Source organism: Ictidomys tridecemlineatus, chromosome 3 (genome assembly GCF_052094955.1).
Source record: "Ictidomys tridecemlineatus isolate mIctTri1 chromosome 3, mIctTri1.hap1, whole genome shotgun sequence".
Taxonomy (NCBI): Eukaryota; Metazoa; Chordata; class Mammalia; order Rodentia; family Sciuridae; genus Ictidomys; species Ictidomys tridecemlineatus.
Genome location: NC_135479.1, coordinates 168,471,426 through 168,493,487, shown reverse-complemented (window position 1 = coordinate 168,493,487; position 22,062 = coordinate 168,471,426). Strand labels below are relative to the sequence as shown.

At 40.1% G+C, this 22,062-nt stretch overlaps 1 protein-coding gene across 9 annotated transcripts in view; it reads right to left on the bottom strand.

Annotated features, from left to right (window-relative positions):
- The window catches only part of Riox2 (ribosomal oxygenase 2), a 43,814-nt gene extending 21,976 nt beyond the window's left edge, over positions 1-21,838 (bottom strand). For 4 of the 9 annotated variants that reach the window (XR_013436932.1, XR_013436933.1, XM_078044413.1 and 1 more), the window contains exons 1-9: positions 21,770-21,838; positions 18,016-18,064; positions 16,581-17,044; positions 11,531-11,650; positions 10,274-10,402; positions 6,625-6,728; positions 3,390-3,492; positions 2,450-2,618; positions 556-644 (exon numbers count right to left, since the gene is read on the bottom strand). Coding sequence is in view for 7 of the 9 variants with exons in the window: in XM_078044413.1 (XP_077900539.1) it covers positions 556-644; positions 2,450-2,618; positions 3,390-3,492; positions 6,625-6,728; positions 10,274-10,402; positions 11,531-11,650; positions 16,581-17,012 (1,146 nt within the window). In the remaining 2 variants the exon portion in view is untranslated. Of the gene's footprint in view, positions 1-555; positions 645-2,449; positions 2,619-3,389; positions 3,493-6,624; positions 6,729-10,273; positions 10,403-11,530; positions 11,651-16,580; positions 17,045-18,015; positions 18,065-20,312; positions 20,387-21,031; positions 21,748-21,769 lie in introns of those variants that run through there. The other 5 variants (XM_078044411.1, XM_040270498.2, XM_078044412.1 and 2 more) reach the window with 5 other exon arrangements.
- Between the last annotated feature and the right edge of the window lie 224 nt (positions 21,839-22,062).

Sequence of the window (22,062 nt, the reverse complement as noted above, 5' to 3'; positions counted from 1 at the left end):
CTGAGAACTGAACCCAGTGCCTCACACATGCTAGGCAAGTGCTCTGCCACTGAGCCACAATCCCAGCCCCAGGAATTTAATTTTTTAAAAGCTTTCTTGCTGATTCCACAGTCAGCTAGTTTTGAGAATCATGGGCTAGATAGATAGCAGGGTTACAGAGTATAGACTATTATTTTTGATCTATGGGATTAGAAGTTGAGAAGAAATATCAGCAAAACCACACAGAAATTGATGCAAATGATCAGAGAGGGACTGAAGCAGGGATTCTCAAAAACATGGCCTGCAGTAGGATGGGAAGCCAAGAGCAGACATATTTACATAACTAGAAATGAAGGAGGAGACTCTGAGGGGATGAGAGGAAGCCCTCAAGTATCCAACACACAGGAAAATTTGGAACAGTAAGATTTTGGCATTATCTGACCAGAGTGATGGTAAACTGAACACAAATGGATTCCTGAAGGAGAAGGGCAGTGACCAATACTCCTTTTGAATAATAAACTGAGGCCTATAGTGGAAAGACCCTGGGAAGAGAGGAAATCCCTCTTGGATACTCACAGATTGATCCTGATCTGGCCCTACTGTAAGGATGATGTGGTCCTTAAACTGCAGACTCACTATGCTGTCCAACCTTGGTAATTTTCCACCTAGAAAACACCAAAGAAAAATCCAACCTTCAAAAAAGGAAACCAGCCATTCAAACTTGCTTGCAGTACAAATGGTTAGGAAACTAATAGTCTGCAGGTGAATCCAAATATGAGTTTGCATCCTTATGCTTATGGAGCTATCTTTATTGTTAAGACAGATACACAATTAGATAAAAGTTCATGAGTACATTCAACAGGTAAAAATAATGCCATCAAAACATGGTAGCTACTTGCAGTAGACTGGGACATATTGCCATCTGGCCTGAGCACTTATTTATCCAGTATCTATCCTCCAACAGCTTTTCACACACAAGGGACTATCTGAGTTCAAACTGTACCACTCCATCAATTCTTAACTATTCTTAACTGTGTGGCCCTGGAAGTCTATGTAGGTCAAGTATAGTGTCGGATAAAAGCTATCTAATAAAGTTCACAAAAAAAATAGTCACTCTTTTCTAAAGTGGACTTAACTTAGTAAAAAGGCAGTCACTACAACTGACAGGCCTTACAAGGTCCTCTGGGTGGGGAGACTCTTAGGGAGGTACAACTTTATTGACTAGAAGAGCTAAGACAAGGAAACCATTAGGGAAAACATTCTGAGTCATAAGATGGAACTTAGCAAATTCTGTTCTGTTAAAGATTAAAACACTGCTGGTAAAATACTTGATTTGAGTCGATGCAATAAAAATCTCTTAACTCAAAGTTCTGTTCAAAATTCAAAGTACTGTTTATTTCAGTGGTTCTCACCTGGTGATTAGTAAAAATACACCCCTCACTCAACTCTGAAAAAGAGAAGCAGCCAGTGAGCTGGCCTGGCAGCTGGTAAGGCCTTTTACAAAGCAACAGTGTCAGATAGGACCACCCTAACCATGACAGGTCAAGATGAAAACATTCTAGACCCATATCTGAACTCAGGCAAAAACAAGAACACTGTCCAAACCGCCAGTGACCACACTCCCACCTGGTTAAGGAATGACTGCTGCTGCTCACCCGTCGTAACATTGCCTTATGTGTTCCTCCTACCCATTGGATAAGAAGGATTCTGACCGGGTCTCTTCTAAATCCTTCATCCTGACAGCATCAATCCAAAGCAATGCTCTACTTCCTCGAACCTTCTCCAAAATCACTTAGCTCAGGCCCACATCCCTAAGTCCTTTCTCATGCCCTTCCAATGGTGTGCAGTCTTCTCCATTGCAACAAATCAATAAATACAACTTTGGGTTCAAGGGGTTGTTCTCTGTAGCCTCTCCTAAAAACATTGACATCCTCTATCCAGAGGGCATTATGTCAGCTGCAGCCTAAACCTGTCATAAATTAGTCACCTAATTTATGTGGTGACTTCAGTTTTCTTGCATTTCATCTGACAATGATAACATTTTACCCACCTTTGCCTTAATTCCAACAAGATTATTTCAATGTTTAAGTTCTTAAAATTTCTTGAAGATTTTGACTAGCAGAGTCTACCCATAAGTATGTATGTATGTGTATATGTATATGTATATATATATATATATATATATATATATATATATATATATATATATATATATTCCTAACCCAAAGACAGGGCTCTTGTTTTCCAGCATGCTATAAGTTCTTTGCAAATGACTTGTGAGGTACAGGATGCTAATGAGTGCAGTCCACCTAGTGTAACTCTATGTGCTAAGAATGGATTTATGCCCACATTAATATTAAATTGCTTCTTAATTTCCATCTGCTCAAAGAGGGGCCTACCCAGGAAAGCCTCAAATGTCCCCCACCCCAGCCCCAGCCCCAACCACCTAGAAGAAAACAGAAAGCTCCACCTGGTATCGACAGCTCTGTTCCATCTCCCGTGTAGTAAGGGGGGAGTCTGTGCATAACAAAATCTTTCTTCATGTCTGATGAAAGCAGTTCTTTGGTGCTTTCCAGCCGGTCTGCAAGAGTCCTCAAAAAGCCACTTAATCTTGTTGCAACTGTTGTGGTTTCCACCTGCTAAAAACACAGAAGTGAGCCTTGGTGGGGACCCAAGCAGAATTTACTGCCGAGGTCCCAGTCTCCACAGTAGTATGCTGAGCCTAACACCAACCACACACTACAGACAAAATTCTGTGTCATTTCAAGAGAGGACAGGAATAAATAGAGCTCTTAAGAACCTTATCCTATTATTTCTTCATAACCCATTCATGTTATGCTGCCTGTTGTTAATAAAAAAAAAGAACAATTTTCAGGATTTTACCTAGAAAGAATCCTTAGACATATAGTGCAGTCTGGCTCTGCCTTTGGAAAGCAAGTCACTATTCTAAGGTGCCTGCTTCACTTTTGCTCCACCCAGCCCTCATTTAATGATCTTCTCAAAACTAACCAAACAGTACTCATATTTCAAAATGCAAAAATATGCAGGAGCACCAGCGAATACACAAAGGCCTGGGTCTCCAGTGGGTTTCTTCTCTAAGTCATCATTGGAACAAACCTATTTCCTCCTCATTTCCCATCATGTGTATTTCTCCTGGCCAATTTATTCAACAAGCTCTCCACAGTGCCTGCTACTATCACTGTGAAATAAAGTAAGAGAGTTGTTTATGCGACACCCACGATCTCTGGATGGCATCCATTCATTCTGCAAATCATATAGCTCAGCAGGCAACACAGCAAAAGAACTTGGCTCAGCTGAGTAAAGAATCCTGGATCCCCAGAAGGCAGGGCTTCGGCTGGCCTGGGCTGATGCTGCCACTTTCATCTCCACATGCCTTTCTTTACTCTTACCATGAGCAGCTGCCGGGGTATTCCAGTCCGTAATGTTATATCTTCCTTTGCAGTATCAAACACAAGCCCTGAAATGGTGTCCAAAAGGAAATCTCCCCATGAACTAGAACATATACCATGAAAAAGAAAGAATAAAAACCAGTGAATACACACAAATATATGCAAAATGCCTATTACTAATAAAACCAAAAACTACAAACTACAAGTGGGGTTTCAACCTCCCAGCCCAAGCTTTCTGAATTCAATTAATTTGATGTTACTCAACATGAAAACCTAAGATCTTCATTGATCACACTGCTTCTTTCTCTGCAGGCACTCACTTGGAAAATTAAAAGTGGAAAGTTAAGTTTCATTCATGATTTTTCTTAAAGATACCAGAAAAATAATCAGATACTGTCATAAAATAGGAAGTCCAGGGGACCAAAGCTTTAACACAAGTATCTCTGAAGAGCTTTGTAGAAATTTAACACTCAGGCGATCTAGAAAAAGTATCTTTTATGCAATAAATCCAAGAGGAATACATTTAGGGAAACAGCAAGATCTCCAGACTATGTAATTACCTGAACAGTGAAATGTTACATTTTCCACTGCATTTTAAAAGAGGGAAGCTGCTCTTTAGTAAAATATCCACCAACAACTATTTCAAAAGAATTGATTTCTAGCAATGGTTTTACTGGAGTAGAGGGAGAAGCCAGTGGCCAAAAATAACATCTAGGGATAAGCTCAGTGTTCAATTACTTTTGCTTTCTCTGGGGTAGTAAAATTGGCTCATTCTTAACCATGTGCCAGTTTAAGAAACACTCTCTGTGGGGTTGCCCTCTTTAAACATTTCTTAGCTTGTTTAAAATTTTCCTGTATTACCAGCAGATTTCAAATTGCTGGCTATGTGCAAAATGGAAATTCACAGTATGACTTTTGCTTCTCAGTAAAGGAAAATTAACACTTTTATGTTCCCTTTCTGATGAAGTGGCAAATTAGGACGAAATCCACTTGAGATGTACTTTCCCCAAGGTATCCACTACCTGGTGGCCTCACTGCTTTGTGACTTAATGCCACATCTTTTAATTGAGCTTCAACTGTAGGACACATGCAGCAGCATAAAATACCTACTTCCTTTGCACTGTTAATAGGTGAAAGTCATATGGCAACAACTGAGAAGAGTTCAACAGCAGTTAAAAAACAGTGCTCTGTTCTCTAAACAGAGTTAGGACAGACCTCGGGACGTTCTAAAATTCAGGAATAATACCTCTTAAGGAGTTCACTTTGATAAAAAAGCCAATTCAACCAGCTGTTGCCCCACAGAACAGGCTCCAAATGTTCCAATAATGTTGCCATGAGAAGGTGTTAGAGAGAAGCCCCAAATCTTCACCTTCCTACAGGAGCTGACAGAGCCCAGGCTCAGAGCAGAAGACCTCCAAGGAGCAACGGTCCTCGAGTTATACAAGACACAAGTCAGAGTCTAGTCTAGACACATCATTGATGGTGCCCACCCACAGACATGGGCAGCAGCCTCTGTAACTTATAAAGTTCCTCCCACTTACAGGTAACTGGATAAGGGTGAGATGGGATCCAGGGGCAGCCTATCAGAGCTTCAATCTCAGGATCGGGAAGCAGAGTGAGAGTCAAATATTGAACAGCAGAAACAAACAGGTTCAGTGATACAGAGGGAGGTCAGAAGTAACTGATGACAGCATGGGATAAGCCAATATTATGAGTACACAAAGCTGAAGAAAGAAAAGGAGGGAGGAAAAAGCAATGACCAGAAAACCAGACGGTGACAATAACAGAAATGAAACAGAAGCAGAGAAAATTCAGGAGCAAGGGGGTAGCAGAGCAACATTAATGAGGGGATACCAGAAGATGCACATGGGGCAAAACAACTTGACTGGCAAAGTCCAGAATGAACTTCTGTTTCCAGACTCTGTGGTAGGGCCCTTCTACAAGTCCTATGACTCACTCCCTTAGTTGCTCTGCTCTTGAGCTAGACTCAGACTTTCTATTCCTCACACTTTAAGAAACCCAAATAGCCACAGTGACAAAGACATTTTTTCAGAATGGAAGCCTAATAAAGCTTGGGCCTTCTACTTGTGGGCAAAGACAGAACTGACCTCAGGCCCAATTCCAGCCAGTTCCTTCAGTAAGGCTCTTAAGCATAGGGGTAAATCTCATACTGAAAAATCAGGTAAGGAAGCAGAGGTATGCTTATTCATTTTGTAAATCATGGCTTCGAAGGTAGGAGAGGGTCATACTATCCCCTGGACCTAGAATGTTCTCTCCTACCCCAACCTTCTGATTCACCCCCACTTATGCACACTTTAGGACTCACTCAGGGATAGTGTCAATTCATTTCTGAAACTTTACATGACACTCAACTAAGTGAATTCCTCTATGTTCCACGGGTATCTGTGCAAACCTCAGACAGAATTTACAACACTGTTTGGCAACTATTTACATATCCATCCCTTGATCCTGCCACCACTTCCAGAGTGTCAGCTTTCTCAAAGCCCATCAAAATGTAACCTTTGCATTCCTGACAACTAGCAGGAATAGTGCATGCCTACTGAAAAAAATGAACTAATTCCTGTCATGATTTTAAGTGGATCTATTTTTATCTCATGTGCTTTTAGTTCCTCCTGTTCCAGGCTCCCTTTCCTACTTAAATTTCATGGACTGTAAAAACTGGAACTCTTAAGAGATCAAGAGGTTTCAAAGGTTCCAGAATTTTGTTGGGGACTTTGGAAGTGTTTTGAAAACAGTGGTAATGGCTGTTCGAATCTAATGCCAACAAACTCTACATTTAAACATAATTCAAAATGACATATTTTATGTTACATATATATTTTGCCACAATAATTTAAAAAAAAATAAAAATAGGTAGGGATGGAGAGGGAGAAAGGGGAGGGGAGAAGGAGAGAGACACGGAGATTACAAGCCCAGCCTGGCATCACTAACACACTGACACACCCATAGCTACAGTTTTTTTTTTTTTTTCAAACTATGAAACCCTTTATTCAGGCAATTTTCCAGTATTCTATATAGAGTGAGATCCATGATGCTCCCAGGAGCAAGTCCAATGGGCCAATCACACACATGGGACATCAAAGAAATAGGGAAGTCAGCAAGGAGACAGAAACAAGAGGAGGTGGCCAACTCCCTCAGGTCCCTGCTGAATGTGGTTGCTTGGACCATAATTCAGAGCTGTCCTGGGATGCTAGGCTGAGGGCAGAGCATTTACTTGTTCTGGTAGGTGCTGATGGTCACATGAGTAGAGTGGGCCAGCCCTGAAGGAGTGTCCGCCTGATGAATAGTCCCTCTGGGGAAGTACAATAAATCACCTGGCTAAAGGAGAAAGAAAAGGTAGAGTTAACAAGAGCTATACTTCTCAGTCCTCTTTTTTTTTGTTTTTGTTTTGATACTGGGATTTAGCCCAGGGGCACTTAACCCCTGAGCCATATCCCCAGTGCTTTTCTGTATTTTATTTAGAGACAGGGTCTTGCAGAGTTGGTTAGGGTCTCACTAAATTGCTGAGGCTGGCTTTGAACTCATGAGCTGCTGGGATTATAGGTGTGCACCATTGTGCCCAGATAGTCCTCTTTGTTTTAATGAGATAAATACAGGTATTGAGCTTCAGATCTCTACTCAAACCCAGTGCTTCATGGGACAATCTCCATCCAGCTTCACTGTGTCCATAAGCCTGTCGCTGTGAACCGCAATCCACCAGATACTTCCAGGCCTAGAGTCACTGTCTTTATACGCAAGCTGACATCAGATACACCTGAAACTACTCTGCCTGATTCTGGGTCCAGGAAGGTGTTCCTGGGGAGCATCTTCTCTCCCTCCTGGTTAAGAGTGAAGCTTGTCATACTGATGCTGCCATTTATGGACTGCTGACCAGGGCAATTCAGTTATCTTCCCTAAGCCTCAGTTTCTCTTTTACTAGAATGGGGTAACAGCCCCATATCCCATAGGGTTAGGGATATGCAGTTTTCAAAGATCCCAGGGCAAAGATGGGTATGTGCTATGTGCTTATATTATATATCTTGGCTGCCACACTACCACCCCAATAATTTTTTAGCTCATCCAGGAAGGGTCAATTACCCATTTTATATTCCCCGGAGCCCAACCTAGCAAAGCACCCAACACACAACATATGTTCAAAAAATGTTAGATAAATGGATGAAAAACTATATTACTCTTATTTGAACCTAAAAACTAGATATAACAAAAAAATTATCTTCTTGGGCAGATAAGCCTACTCCCTTTTACCCCTTTACTCTCTCCCAAATAAACAGATGAAAAAATTCTTCCCAAATTACTCCTGCCCTGAGCTACCTCCTCCCTAATCCCACTGAGACCAACATTCTGTAACTGCCTAAAAAGAGAAGGAATCTTGAGAGCCATTCATCTCTCTGAAGTAAGAGAAGCAGTCTAGCTCAATAGTTAAGTAAAAGAGCCCTAGAGACAGAACTCAAGAAATACCACCTTTAAAAGAAATTTAAAGATTTCCCTCAAAGCAAAAGCAATATACATTTATTTATATTTTTGGCTGCTGATTTGCTTTAAATTTTACCAAACTGACAGTACTGCAGGTAAATAAATGCTTTACTGATACTTAAAAGAACCATTTAATGCATGTCTCTCTGCTAGTTCCTGTGTAGGTGAGAGCCTCACATACACATTTCATTCATTCCACAAACATTTGATCAATGCTTTCCGGCCCTCACTGGAAAAGGCAAGGAAGATCTCCCTGAGAGTTTCCCTCCAGAAGGAATGTGATTCTGCCAAAACAGTGGAGACCACTTTTGGACTCCTGGCCTCCAGAACTATAATAAATTTTTTGTTACTAAAATAATCATTACAGGCTGGGGTTGTGGCTCAACAGTAGAGCACTTGCCTAACACTTTCAAGACCCTGGGTTCGATCCTCAGCACCACATAAAAACAAATAAATAAAATAAAGGTATTGTATCCAACTACAACTAAAAACTACATTTTTTAAAAAAAAATCATTACACTAGTACATACTTTTATACTTCATCAAAGTAATTTCATTGTAAAGGGGGCATCAAAATAATATCCTTCAATTCTTATATCCTACAAGGTAAATATTATGATCTCTGTTTTAATGAAGAAGAACAGACTTAAGTAATTTGTCCAAGTACAGGAGCTAAGTGACAACATCTGAATTCAAACCAGCTCTGTCAGATCACCAAGCAGAGGGTTGTTATTTTTGCTATGGGGGCTGTCTTCACCCTAACACTCCTGGTTTGGCAGATATACTGCATTGGCTAGCACTGCAATAGTGGGAAAAAGGGTGACATGGGCTTCAGCACTCCCATAGTATCTTCCACACACTTCTCCCAACCAGAGTGACTCAGCTTTTGTTTCATATACTAGGCAATTTCATTTGAAGAGGTATACTGATTAAAATATACACACTTGAAAAGCAGTGTACCTCACAATGCTGTTTTTCTCCTTCCAGGAGACTCAGAGCTTCTGTTAATAAACAGTGTTCATTGAATGTTTAATGGACATCTGTTCCATCTCGTCCTCCAAGTCCCATGGCAAGAGTACAGAGAATTTACATCCTCCACACTTGAAGACCACTATGAAGCCTGACTTTCTTCAGCATGACAAATAGCCAGGCTGTCCACCTGAGCAACTCAGCCCTGGCCTCAAAAACCCCAGATGGCTTAGTCTCTAGCTTAAACACAATCAACCAAGGGTCTGGTAAATGTACAAGGGCAGGCATGGGCAAACTCTTCCTCTAAAGGGTCAAATATAATATTTTTGGCTTGAGGCCCTGTGTTCTCTATGGCAACTAGTAAACTATGTAATGCAAGCAGTCATAGACATACTTTAGGAATAGGTGTGGTTTTGTACCAATAAATTCTATTCATAACAACAGGCAGTAGGTCAGGTGTTTGACCCATGGACCATAGTTTAGAGACTGCTGACCAAAGGCATATAAAACCAAGGTTTCCTTTATTGTTGTTTATTTATTTAAGTACACTATAATTAGGCCCAATCCTAAAAAAGGAGATTGCTTTCCCCTAGTTCTTGGCAGATAAACAGGCAAAGATCTTAAAATCCAGAAACAGATATAGGCATTGACAAGAATTCTACACTAATTACAACATGAAAATGAAATAAGTACAAAAACAATAACTGTATGTAAATAATTCCATTGCAATATATTCTATTACAAGTATCTCTGGAATAGCTTGAATTAACCATTGTTTAATTGCCACTAAAGGAAATTAAAGCTGCATTAAAGTAGAGTATAAAGTTCAATTATGAAGCTTTTTTTATACTTTAAAGCCACCTGGCTCCCTGGAGGAAGAATCCTAAAGAGCTTTCATTAATTACTATTCTTTTATACTATACTATATGCAGGGAGAAAGGAGGAGTGCAGAAAATAGTCTGCTGCATAATCAGGAGGAATGTGGGTTATACTAGAGTTTTTGCAACCAAAAAATGAAGAGATTCCTGACCAGGCTTTGCCTAAGCAACCTACAACTCATGCCGCCCACTGTCTTAGATGTAGAAAAACTGCCCAAGGCCAAATCTTTCACTTTTTTTTTTTGGAGAAGTTCATGGTACACTGAATTAACTTTATTTCTGTTGAACTGGATCATATATGGTTATAGATTATTTGAGAAATTAATGTAATACTTCCTTAGCTCACTTCTCCAAATGCAAACCCCCAAGACTCCTTCAGAAGTCGCCTGTGCTGGCCAGTTACAAGGAGAGCCATCCTACTTCAGAGTTCCAAGAATACATTCCCACAGGGACGGTTACACAAACTCTAAACCTCAAACCTGAACTTGTCTTAGCAACAGAGACAGGCTAGCTTATAGAGGTGCCCATATGGTCACTCCATACCTTTAATGTGAACTCATGTGTTGGACTGCCAATCCTGGCCTCAGCCTCCACGCTGTACTCACGTGCCAGGGCCACTGTGGGTTTGTAAAGGCGCCAGTGCTTCTCTCCCTCCAGCTGCAGGATGAAAACCTATAAAAAGCCACAGACCTGGGAGGTCAGAGAGTTTCCTGACAATTCACGTGCAAAATCTTTCAGAATATTAGTTCTTTGAGGGGGTTTAGACAAATCCTAAGTTTCAAACAAAAATTAAAAATGAGAGAATCTGAAATGCATGTCACTCCACGCAATAAAAGTGGCCACTACTGGGTTTATTTTTTTAAAACAGGTAACCATGAATCCTGATACTGAACAGATACTCAATTTTTTTTTCACTTTGTTAGAGTATTGCCAAGCTCTTTATATTAACAATCTCACTCTTGAAATCATCTTACAGACCTCTGAAAGCCCATAATCTCAGTTGGGAAAGGCAAGTTTCAGCTATAATGGAATGCCTAAAGTCTTAAAATATTGAAAAGGGGCTCGGTAAACAGGAAAACTTTTTAAGTTTTTATTTTTTTTATTCAGCCAAAGATACTTTAATGGTCTATTAAGAATAGAAATTAAAAACTCTTTTGGAAAACGTACTACCATCAACTTGGTCTCAGAAGGGGGAAAAAAAAGAACTTTTATATCTCTGTGTTCACATACCTCATATTTTTACAAAAATAAAAAGTCAGTTAAGTTTTTTGGAAACCATATGACAATGAAATCAACATCTGTTAAAGTGCCAGTGCTTAAATTAAATCATGACCTTCATTCAGGCTGTCCCAAGTTTTCTACGAATGGAAAAAACATATATATTTTTGGCACTTATTGGAAAAAAAAAGAAAATGAGAGCAGAAGCCGGGATTATGTGTGATCTCATTATATCAAAGATCATACCTTGTAAAATTAAAGGAAAAGCTAATGACTTTTCTATAGAGTTCAGTAAATTCCTGTTTCAAAGGAATGAATGTGATGTTCTTTTATTAGTAAGTTTGGAAACAATCTCTCCCTTTGAGAAGGAGCAGGAAATCAATTTGGAGAGATTTGTTTTGGCCCAACATTTAGATGAGTTCAAGATCTCCAGAGAGTGCACATAAAGAACAGCCACAGACTCGGTCTTGAAGTTTTAGAGTGTAACATGAAAAGAACCCCAAGGACTCCCAGAGCAACTTCATAACCATGCTCTCAATAACTCATTGTTCCCCACACTGGGCAATATGCTTCTTCTCTCACCTCAACATCATCATAGTGGGGAGGTAGGCCCTGTGATCCTCCAGGAGTTATATACACATTGGAGCCAACCAAAGAGCCAAAGTAGCATTCCAGCTTCTCCTGGATCCGCCAAAGCTCATCCTTTAAAGAAAAGGGGGGAGGGATAAAAATAAATTAGAAATAAAACAAATGTTTTTGTTCACTTAGGAAGCCTTCCTTTCACAATTATCATAGATCAGACAATTAATCAGTAAAGGGCCCTCAAGAATCTTCCCTTCTAGCACAGACACTACTGCAAAGAAATAAGCAAATGATAGACTGGCAAGGCAGCAACTGTGACTCATGAAGGATTTTGACATGAACATGAAATGAACCAATTAACATTTTTAAAAGCTCACTCTGGCTCCTGGGTGGAAAACGAATTGTACAAATTTAAGACACCAGTCTAGAAGCTACTGAGATAGCAGTCTAGGTAAAATATAAGCAGGATGGTGGAAGAGGGATATCAGAATTTGAAAAGCCCAGGGGTACTCTGGAAGTAGAACTGCTAGGACATGCTGATGGATAAAGGGGCATGGAAATGAAAGGAATTAAAAAAAAAAAAAAAAAAAAAGACACCTGGGTTTCTGACTTGGGCAATTAGCTCCCAGTTCCATTGACTGAGACAAAAAAGGCTTGCTAAAAAATAAGTTTTCAAGGCGGGGGGGGGGGGGACCACGAGCTTCACACAAGAAAGTTTAAATTTGGGATGCTAAGACCACTCCCCTCCCCACAATGTGGAAATGTTTTTAAGTAAGTTTGAAGTTTTAGCAGGAAGTATGGGCTAGAGATTGGGAACCACCTACACAAAATGGGTATTTAAAGTAATGGAAGCAGAAATGAAACCTAGGAAAAAGCTTATAGACAAATGAGTTAAGAACAAGGGTGAGCAATGTTCTCTCTCTAGTCACTAATCAATTGTTAGGTATAAGGCCCACTGAAGTGCCTAGACAGGAACTATATTTGTGTGTGTGTGTGTGAGAGAGAGAGAAAGAGAGAGAGAGAGAATGTGTCAGTTTTTCCCCAAGACAGGGCACAGCCTCAAAGTGCTTTTTTATTCATTCTACAGCCCTCACAACAACCCTGTCTCATAAGGTGGTTACTACCATTATCTCCAGTTTACAAATGAGAAAATTGAGGCACCAGAACACACAATTATTAAATGATGGAGTTAGGATTCAAATTTGGGCAAATCAGCTCCTGAGTCCATGCCTTTAAGATAACTGAAGAAAAGGTGACTCACACTAAAGAGACCAAAAGGGTTTTTTTTGTTTTGTTTTGTTTTATTTTGTTTTGAGTTGTAGATGGTCACAATGCTTTAATTTTATTTACGTATTTTTATGTGCTGCTGAGGATCAAACCTCACAAGTGCTAGGCAAACATGCTATGGCTGAGCTACAACCCCAGCTGTCAAGAGAGAGACCAAAGTTTTAAGCATATGAATGTTCAGTGCCTGGCTCATAGAAGACATTTCAACATTTTCAAATATTTGCTGAGCAAATCAATTATAACTTGAGAGTCAATTCTACCACTGGACTAAAAGAGATCTACAGTATTAAAATCACAAAGTGGGATAAAATGGGTCAACATAAAAATCAAAAGCTTTGGAAGATATCTTTATATGGACCACTGGGCTTCTTTATTTTAGATGTCGAATGTTCTCCTTGACACAGAAAAATGACTTAATGGACTCTGAATACCTCAGAAAATTTCAGAGCTCCCAAAGAACCTAATTTACTTCAGGAGAGAGACCAACAGGACCTGGCTTTGTAATTATGTACAGTAAGTGGAACCACTAAGAAACCAGAGCTTTTCTTTTTCTCCCAATGTCCTTAGAGGTCTTTCAGGAAAAAATGGTTGACTGTTTCCCAGCCCAAGCATCATTCAAGATCATTCAAGGTGTGCAATTGATGTAAACATGTCTCTTCTTCTTAAAGGTTACTGAAAATGCTATCAGTTGTACAGTTTTTCTGTTTTTCTTAGACCTTTGGCTTCTGAATCTGCCAACTGTGATCTACTGAAAAGAGAGGAGTCCAACTGTAGTCACAAGCTAGGCAACAGATTTCTTTTTTCTTTTTTTAAGAGAGAGAGAGAGAAAGGAGAGAGAGTGAGGAGAGAGAATTTTTTAATATTTATTTTCAGTTTTCGGTGGACACAACATCTTTATTTTATTTTATGTGGTGCTGAGGATCAAACCCAGCACCCTGCCATTGCCAGGCGAGCACGTTACCACTTGAGCCACATCCCCAGCCCCGACAGATTTCTTTATAAAGCAAAGCTACTAACACCCCACCCCAATACTGGGGAGGAGCAAAACTCAACTTATCTCAAAACCTATTTAAACTGCAAAGCAGTATATAAGTATTACACTACAACACTAACTAGAGTACAAGGAAGGCCCCTGTCTCCTGTTACCACAAACTCCTACTGTGCACAAAGAGGCTGAGAACCAGAAAAATGAAAGACAAGGGTGGTGAAGATTTCTCTCCTGGTTGGGTACAACCTCCTCCACTGACCTTTCTCCAATTCCCAAATGTCAGTCTCCACAGAAACAAAATAGAATGCCATGGCTAAGACAAGAATTCCACTCATATACCTAAAGAAAGGCTTAATATTCAAAAGTTCTGCTACTTTCAATAATCATCTTTCAAAGTCTGATAGGAAAATGACTTAAATGTGGAGTCAAAAACACCAGACCAGTGTAGAATAGCTATGGGAAAGTATGCAGAATATTAAGATTAATAAGACTTAGACAGTCTGAGACTCAATGAACAATGGGCTAACTGTTCAGGCTGACACCCTCTTGACCTGACCAGAGTAAACCACCTCTGAACTTTCTTATTCTGATGTCACAGACTCATTCCTAAACACACACACACACACACACACACACACACACACACACACACACACTCACCACTAATCTTCCTCATAAGACAGAATTTTGAACTCAGCTTCTATGTAAGAAGGTGAGTTCTTATAGCTTATAGGTCTCTCAGGTGCTGGTGGTGGAAAGAGGAAAAAAAAAATCCTAATCTAGCATGAGGGCTGAATTTTGGCTGAGGAAGGTCATCCTTTCTATAACTAAACCCAACCAAAGAGAAGAGTAAATAGTGCAAAGGAAACAGTTTCTTGGCCACTTGGAATCCTAGAAGGGTGCGCAAGGCTTAAATAAACAAACAGAGAAAAGCCCTGGGGGACATGGTTCTGAAATACAGAAATGGCAGCCATAGAGGATACCACATATGGGCCAAATAATAAATTTCTGGTTTATGACCAAATTATATGTAACAAATTTCATTGATTTATATTCTTAGTTCTTAGGTTTCTAAAAATTACTCAAAAAATGCTACTTCTGGGATGAGGTTGTAGCTCAGTGGTAGAGCACTTGTCTAGCATGTGTGAGGCACTGGGTGTGAGCCTCAGCACTACACGAAAATAAATAAATAAAATAAAGATATTGTATCCATCTACAGCTAAAAATACATTTTTAAAAATGCTACTTTTAGGGGCCGAGGCTGTGGCTTAGTGGTAGAGCACTCGCTTGGCACACGTGAGGCACTGGGTTTGATCCTCAGTACCACATAAAAATCAAATAAAGGTACTGTGCCACCTAAAACTAAAAAAAATATATTTTTAAAAAAATGGGGCTGGGGATATGGCTCAAGTGGTAGCATGCTTGCCTGGCATGCATGCGGCCCGGGTTCAATCCTCAGCACCACATACAAACAAAGATGTTGTGTCTGCCGATAACTGAAAAATAAATATTAGAAAAAAAGTTCTCTCTCTCTCTCTCTCTCTTAAAAAAAAGCTACTTCTAGTCCGGTAAAGAGTCAACTAGCTTAAAGAGAAGCATTTTATATATGGTCCATATTTTCTAAATTCAAATCATGAGTTGGTTTGGGAAATCATTTATAAATTCCTTCTGGGGGGTTAGTGCCAAAAGGCTGGCATTACAAGGATACTTCAACATTTTAAGATTGCCTGAGATGTAATAATTGGAATCAGGACTTGTCCTGAAAACACCTGAGTACTTATATTTCATCTAGAGTATAAATAGATTCAAGACCTTTAGACAAGAGAAGGAATGGCACTAACCAGTTGAAGCTTAATGGGATCTAACAAACCAACTTCTGAGTTAAATTGTAAGAAATATTATTGTAACTGATGACAGAGTCTTAGAAACCACCAATACAGGCAGAATCCTACTCTCCTCAATATGGAATCTCCTCAAACTCCACTTTCTTCTCCCATGCTGCCATTTTGATTCTATCATTGGTTACAACAATGAGAATAATAGTATCTAAAACTCAGATGAGACCCTCAACAATTTGGAGCTGACACATAAAGATCTCTAAAAAAGCAGATTAGCTCATCCTAAATCTGCATTTAATGAGTACAGAGGTGGTGGCAAATTATTTCCCAAATGTCAGTCACGGATTACAGGATAATTTTAATCAAAGTTATCCTGCACTTATGACTGCCTCCCCAAGAAAAGTTTCAGGACCCCAACCTTTAATGTCATCAGTTCAACTGTCAATAGGAAGAGAGGTCACTTTCTTAGACATACATCTGGTATATGATCTGGTCCCAGCTCTGAAGCCTCTTCTTAGAAAGATGTAGGCAGTAAAGGGAGGCAATTTCAAAAAAAATATATCACCTTGATGCTATTATGCCTTAAATTATAGTAATAGGACAAACCAAACAGAAATCTCTACAATATACAAAATCATAAATCAGTCCATAGGACATGATCCTGAAGGTGTAATACTACTTTAACAACTTTATAAACTATCAATGTAATTTAGTTTTTGCAGCTCAAAGATACTCAACAATGTCCACCCTTAGCTACTGGAGTTCCTAATAATAGAGCCAAAAGATAATACAGACTCTCAGACTCTTTAAAGACCAACTAGGTGCTATGCCTTCCAAAAATGGCAGGAGGCTCACCATATTCACTTGTGAGCTGATGTATGGTCAAGTGTTAGCATTTGGGGCAAGTATGAAGACCTGTAATAGGGAAACTTGTTACCTTAAATCTCTGAGGTTGGTGAAATTGAATTGTTGCCCTTTTCTGATCAAAATCTTTTCTCAGCTGAAGGAAGTGTGCTTTTCCATCTTTATTTAAAACCTTCTTCTTCCCATGGACACACCGACAGACATTCACATCTCTTCCATAGTATATACCCTGGCTGCACAGACTCTTCAAATCTGTCAGCCTGAATAGGGACTGGTAGTATGCTGCCACTGCAGGGTCATCCCTCTGAATGAGAAGTGGCTTCTGCTCCCAGAATTCCTTGAAAAATGTCTCTATGTTGGTGGGTGAAATCAGACTTTCAAAGAGACCACTGGGGCTCTCAAAGTTTAAGGTGGAAGGTCCACCAGCTGCCTCCACTTTCACCTGCTTACAGGGAACAGGACTCTCTTCCTTCCCATTCCCTGCAGGCTTCACTTTCTTTGGCATTGTCTGTCTTCAAGCAAGAAGGGAATGCAAACCTATCCAAAGGAAAAAAAACATACATGGTTAGGTCTACTGGAAGTGCCATTGCTGGTGTTAGTGGCCTGAACACACAAACCATGGCTGAACACTATGCCTTTATGAGAACTATTCCCAAGTCAACACTGCTTCCTCTAGAAATGAGACAGGCTTAAGTCAATGCCATTTCTTCCAAGACATGATTCAGCTTCACACACTACTTAGATTACACATTCATTTAAAGGAAAACATGTTTTTGTGTATAAACTCAAGTCCTAGGATTCATTATTTATTAGGAGGTATAATTATCCCAAATTAAACCATTCAACTGTCTCAGCAATTCTTAGTCATAGGTTTAGCCTGTGGCCATTGATAGAGCAAAGCCAAAATTTTTGAATTCAGCTTCTATCAGCACAAGGCCCTGAATCTAATTAGATAAACTCTGAGTTACAAACATTTGATGGCAAACAATCAATAGCTGTTCACTGCCAGGTACTTTCAGCACCATGCTCAATTGTTGTTCAGGTGGAAATCACAATGGCTTGGACCAGTGGTGTCACCTGGTGGCTGAAGTGAGATGCTGCTTGCTCCCAAGACTCCACCAACCTCCTGAAACTCTTCACTCCCAAATTTGAGCCTTTCTTGAAAACTCCCACTTTATCATCCCCCCACTCCATTAAAACAAAACAAAACACAACACAACAACAACAAAAAAACCCAAAGGGCTGAAAAGTGAAGGCCAAAAATAATTATATGCCAAGTTTTTTAAAACACTAACTTTTAAACAAACAATAAAACATCATAACTGAAATACCAAAATCATTAACTTCTAACACAGCACTCTCCGATTTCAATGTGCACAGATCATCAGGGCATCTTACTAAGACGCCAGGTGGAATTTTCCACTTGTGATATCATTCTGGCACTCACAACGTTTTGGATTTTGGAGCATTTCAGACTTTGGGATTAGTAACACTCAACCTGTACTCACCCTACCCCAAGAAAGGGGTTGTTTTTCACCAGATTCTTAGAAGTCCTTTCTGTTTGGGGAGGAAAACAAACAAAAACAAAAAGTTAAGAAGCACTTGTGTTTATAAATGCCAATTTTTCCCCAAGACCAGTAATTTATAAGTGTTATGGTTTCCTATTTTGTTGAATTATCAGAATTACAGGAATGTTGTTTTCTCTTCTCTTCATTGTAACTAAGAAGTATTTCAGTTACACAACAGACTAAGTAGAATTAGTATTCTGGCCTGAGAAGTAAACACTCTAGAATAATTTGTTATGTACTGCAACTAATTTACCAAAGAATTTTAAAAATGCAACCCAGATGTAAACTGAACAAATGAGGATATGGGAAAGTCAAAATACAAAAGTCTATAATTGGCCTCATTTTAGCACCTAAATTTCAAACCAATGAACAGCTCAGTTCTTTCAAAAGACATTCATGATCATGGTGGAAAACTAATACAAATTGATACTAAAAACCTACAGTAGAGGGGTAAGAGCTTAATTAAGCTTTGAAAAAATAAACTAGTATTTTAGGATATATGGCCAATGAGATATATTTTCTGAAAATGTTTCCTATACCTTTTAAATCAAATGGACAAACCAAAGAATCAAGGCTTTACTGAGAAAAAACATTGGCAGTACTTAGAATTCTCAAGTGATGTACAGGAGATATGAAAAGAGAGTCAATAAAGACTATTTGTACAAAATAGAGTCACCGTAGCTTGACTGACTGCAACCCTTTGAGAGGTTAGCTTGTGCATGATATCTCAGAACTTAAGATTTAGGGAGGTTCCCAACACCATTAATTAATGAGTGGCTCACGATGCCTGAAGTGTAAAACAATACAGTTTATACTGAATACCTGCTTGCCTTCTCTGGGTCTAGACATTTGGTATGTGCCAGGAAGACAGATCCTATGTGACTAGTCCCAGTAACAACCCTGAGCACTGAGTCTCTAATGAGCTTCCCTGGTTGGCAACATCTCACACCTGGTGACAAAATTAGGGCCCAGAGCAATTAAGCACTCCACAAAAAGAAACTTGGAATCTTGTACCTGGTCACCACAGGACTTTATTTCCATATGCCTTTTCCCCTTTACTAATGTGCTTAGTATGTTTTTGCTGTAATGAATCAGCACGTTCTCGCAAAAAAATCACAGAACCTACAAATGGTCTTTGGGATCCCAATATATTGCTCAAATCTAAATTTTAAAACTAAATGTTAGAGTGGTTTATTAGGTTTGTTTCACTAAAGGTACCCTACAATTTTATATTCAGTCACAGATTTCTTATTACTCAGAATTAGTCTCTTTGATATTTAAAGGAATAAGCAGGAAGATGCTAGTGAAAGGCTTGTTTTCCTTAAACATAAAATATGAATACAGTATAAGCACACCTATCAGAAAGTGTGGCTAAATAAAATGCACAAAATACTTAAACCAAAATAAAATCACGTAATTTTCTCCACTTACAAGCATAAAATTAAATTGTAATACTGTAAAATATATGTTTTTGTTAGAATATAAATTTCACTATTTATGTTGCCAAAAGTTACATTTATTATTTCTCTGTGTACATGCTGAAATGATTGGGGGCTTAGTTACTTGGAACCTAGCTTAGATGTTACTAGGCAAATGTAGTATTCGATGCTCACACTACTCATGCTGTAAGACAACCATTCCTTTTAACAGCTTTCAGAGGGTGGAAGGGAGAATAGATGACACACCCTATTCCATTAAACACAAAAAAAGTCCTAAGATGCATCCAATTTCAGTCGAGGTAAAAAGTAAAAAAAAAAAAAAAAGAAGAAGGGGGGGAGGATGGGGTTGTAGCTCAGTGATAAGAGTGCTCGCCTCACATGTGGAAGGCACTGGGTTTGATCCTCAGCTCCACATTTAAAATAAATAAATAAATAAAGGTATTCTGTCCATCTACAACTAAAAAAGATATTTTTTTAAAAAGCAAAAAAAAAAAGACTTCAAATCCAAGAAATATAGACAAAAGAATGCTTTGTCTACAAAAGTTCAGCCAATACAATTCTGCCTATAACCTCACAGACCACCCAGAAAGAAGTTAGAATATTACAGGAAAAAAAAAAAAGTTTTTTAAAAATAATTGTTTTCAATGAGTTGACTATAAGCATTAAAAGGTAAAAAGAGTAAGTAAAAAGATTCACAGTTCATACTTTAAGTGCCCTGCAGATAAACTGTACAAGAAAATCAATACTGATGCTCATACTATAGCCAAAAAAGATATTTATATTTTGAAAGTGTCCTACCTTTTCCAAAGTAATATGAATGACAAGAAGTCATAACAGCTTCTTGAAGGGATAGCTGTCTGTCCATTCTGGAACTTAGCAGAGCATATAGCACATAGGAGATTCTCAAGAAATGCTTGCTAAATTAACTTTCACTTTTTCATCTTTAATCTATATACAGTTTTAGAGAAAAAAAAAACCTGCAAGGCCTTACAAAAACCAGAGCTGGAGAAAACAGAGACCTCCTGCAGTATGACTGCCACTTTGAAGGCAGCTGTGGCTTTGGTATTCAACAGTATTCCAAGGGCTAACTGGCAAATAGATACCAGTAATTATAACCAACCCAAGGAGGGAAGTGTGACTGGGTTTAACCTGGGCACAGCTAGTAGTCCCTGGGCACAAACAGTTTTGTTAACACGCAAATTTCTGGACCTGCAACAAACCTACTGGATGGCCAATTCTGATGACCAGGGCCCAGAAATCTACATCAACATTATTAAATTCTCCAGGCAAATTATAGATCCAGTAATATAGAAGACGATAGTTGAACTCAGCTCAATAAAACACGCACGCCTGATAAAAATAATATATTGCCTGTAACAAGGTCGCCCAGGCTAACCTAAATGATTTCTTTTCCGCATAAAGAATTATCATTAATGCAAAGAAGTTCTCCTATTGACCTTGAGTTGTGACTGGCATTTATGTTTTTAGTTTTATTTTAGAAGGAAAATGAATTGTACCTCATTAATGTATTTTGGTGACCATGAGGTCACAAAGGAAGAGAAGGGAGTCAGACCCATCCACTTGATGGTGTAAAAGCTGGGTAGATCAGGCTCTTCCACTTAAAAGATGAGACCATTGAAAGAAACTCCTGATGGTGACACACAACTAATTAGTGGTGAAATCAGAGTCTCCAGAGGCCCAGGCCTGCACTTCCAAGAAACACAGTGAGAAACTTGGTCTTTTTAACCTGTTGGACAACCCAAGCATTCAGCAGCCAATTATTGACAAGTGAATGAACTGGAAGCAAAGGCTGCTAAAGTCAGGAGTGGGGTGAGGGACAGCCTCAGCTCCCGCCTCCGCAGGCAGGAGCTCTCCTCAGCGTGTGTCTCTTAGGCCCGACCTGTCGCCCAGGCCCTGGCAACCCACGTGGCGGCCTCGCTCCTACCCTCCCTGCCAAGCCTACAAACTTTCCGCGTTCCTCCCGGGTCTCCGGACCCCGGGCCGAGCACGTGAGCTTGTCCAAGTGTTACAGACACTGGCGACTGCACCCCAGAGCTCCGGGCCCCTCTGGTCCCGGCGTGTCCACAGGGCCCGGAGCTCCGGGGCCCAGAGCGGTTCAGACGCGTCCCCGGCCCCCGCAGGCACCAGCGCCACAGAGCTCTCGGGCCCAGCCCCGAGGTCCCACAGACCCAGCCGGGAGCAGAGGAGCGCGCGCCTGGAGGAACCCGCCCTCCCGCCGTCATCGCCCCACTCACCCCGCACGGCCTGTTGCGCGCGGCCGCGAACTGGCTGGGCGGGGCGGCGTGGGCACGTCCGGGGCGGGGCGCTCCTGCTCAGGCGCCCGCTTCCTGGGCGAGCCCGGCTGCTGGCGGAGGGTGCTCCTGGGGAAGGCGGCAAAGCAGCCATGGGAGAACCAGTGTGTGAAAGCCCTTTTTATGATTGATACACATAAATCACAAAGTTGAGGGGAGAGAGGCCCATGCATGAACTTAGCTAATGCTAATGCTGAGTTTGCACCAGATGTACTGTGATCCTCCTATTGGCCTCT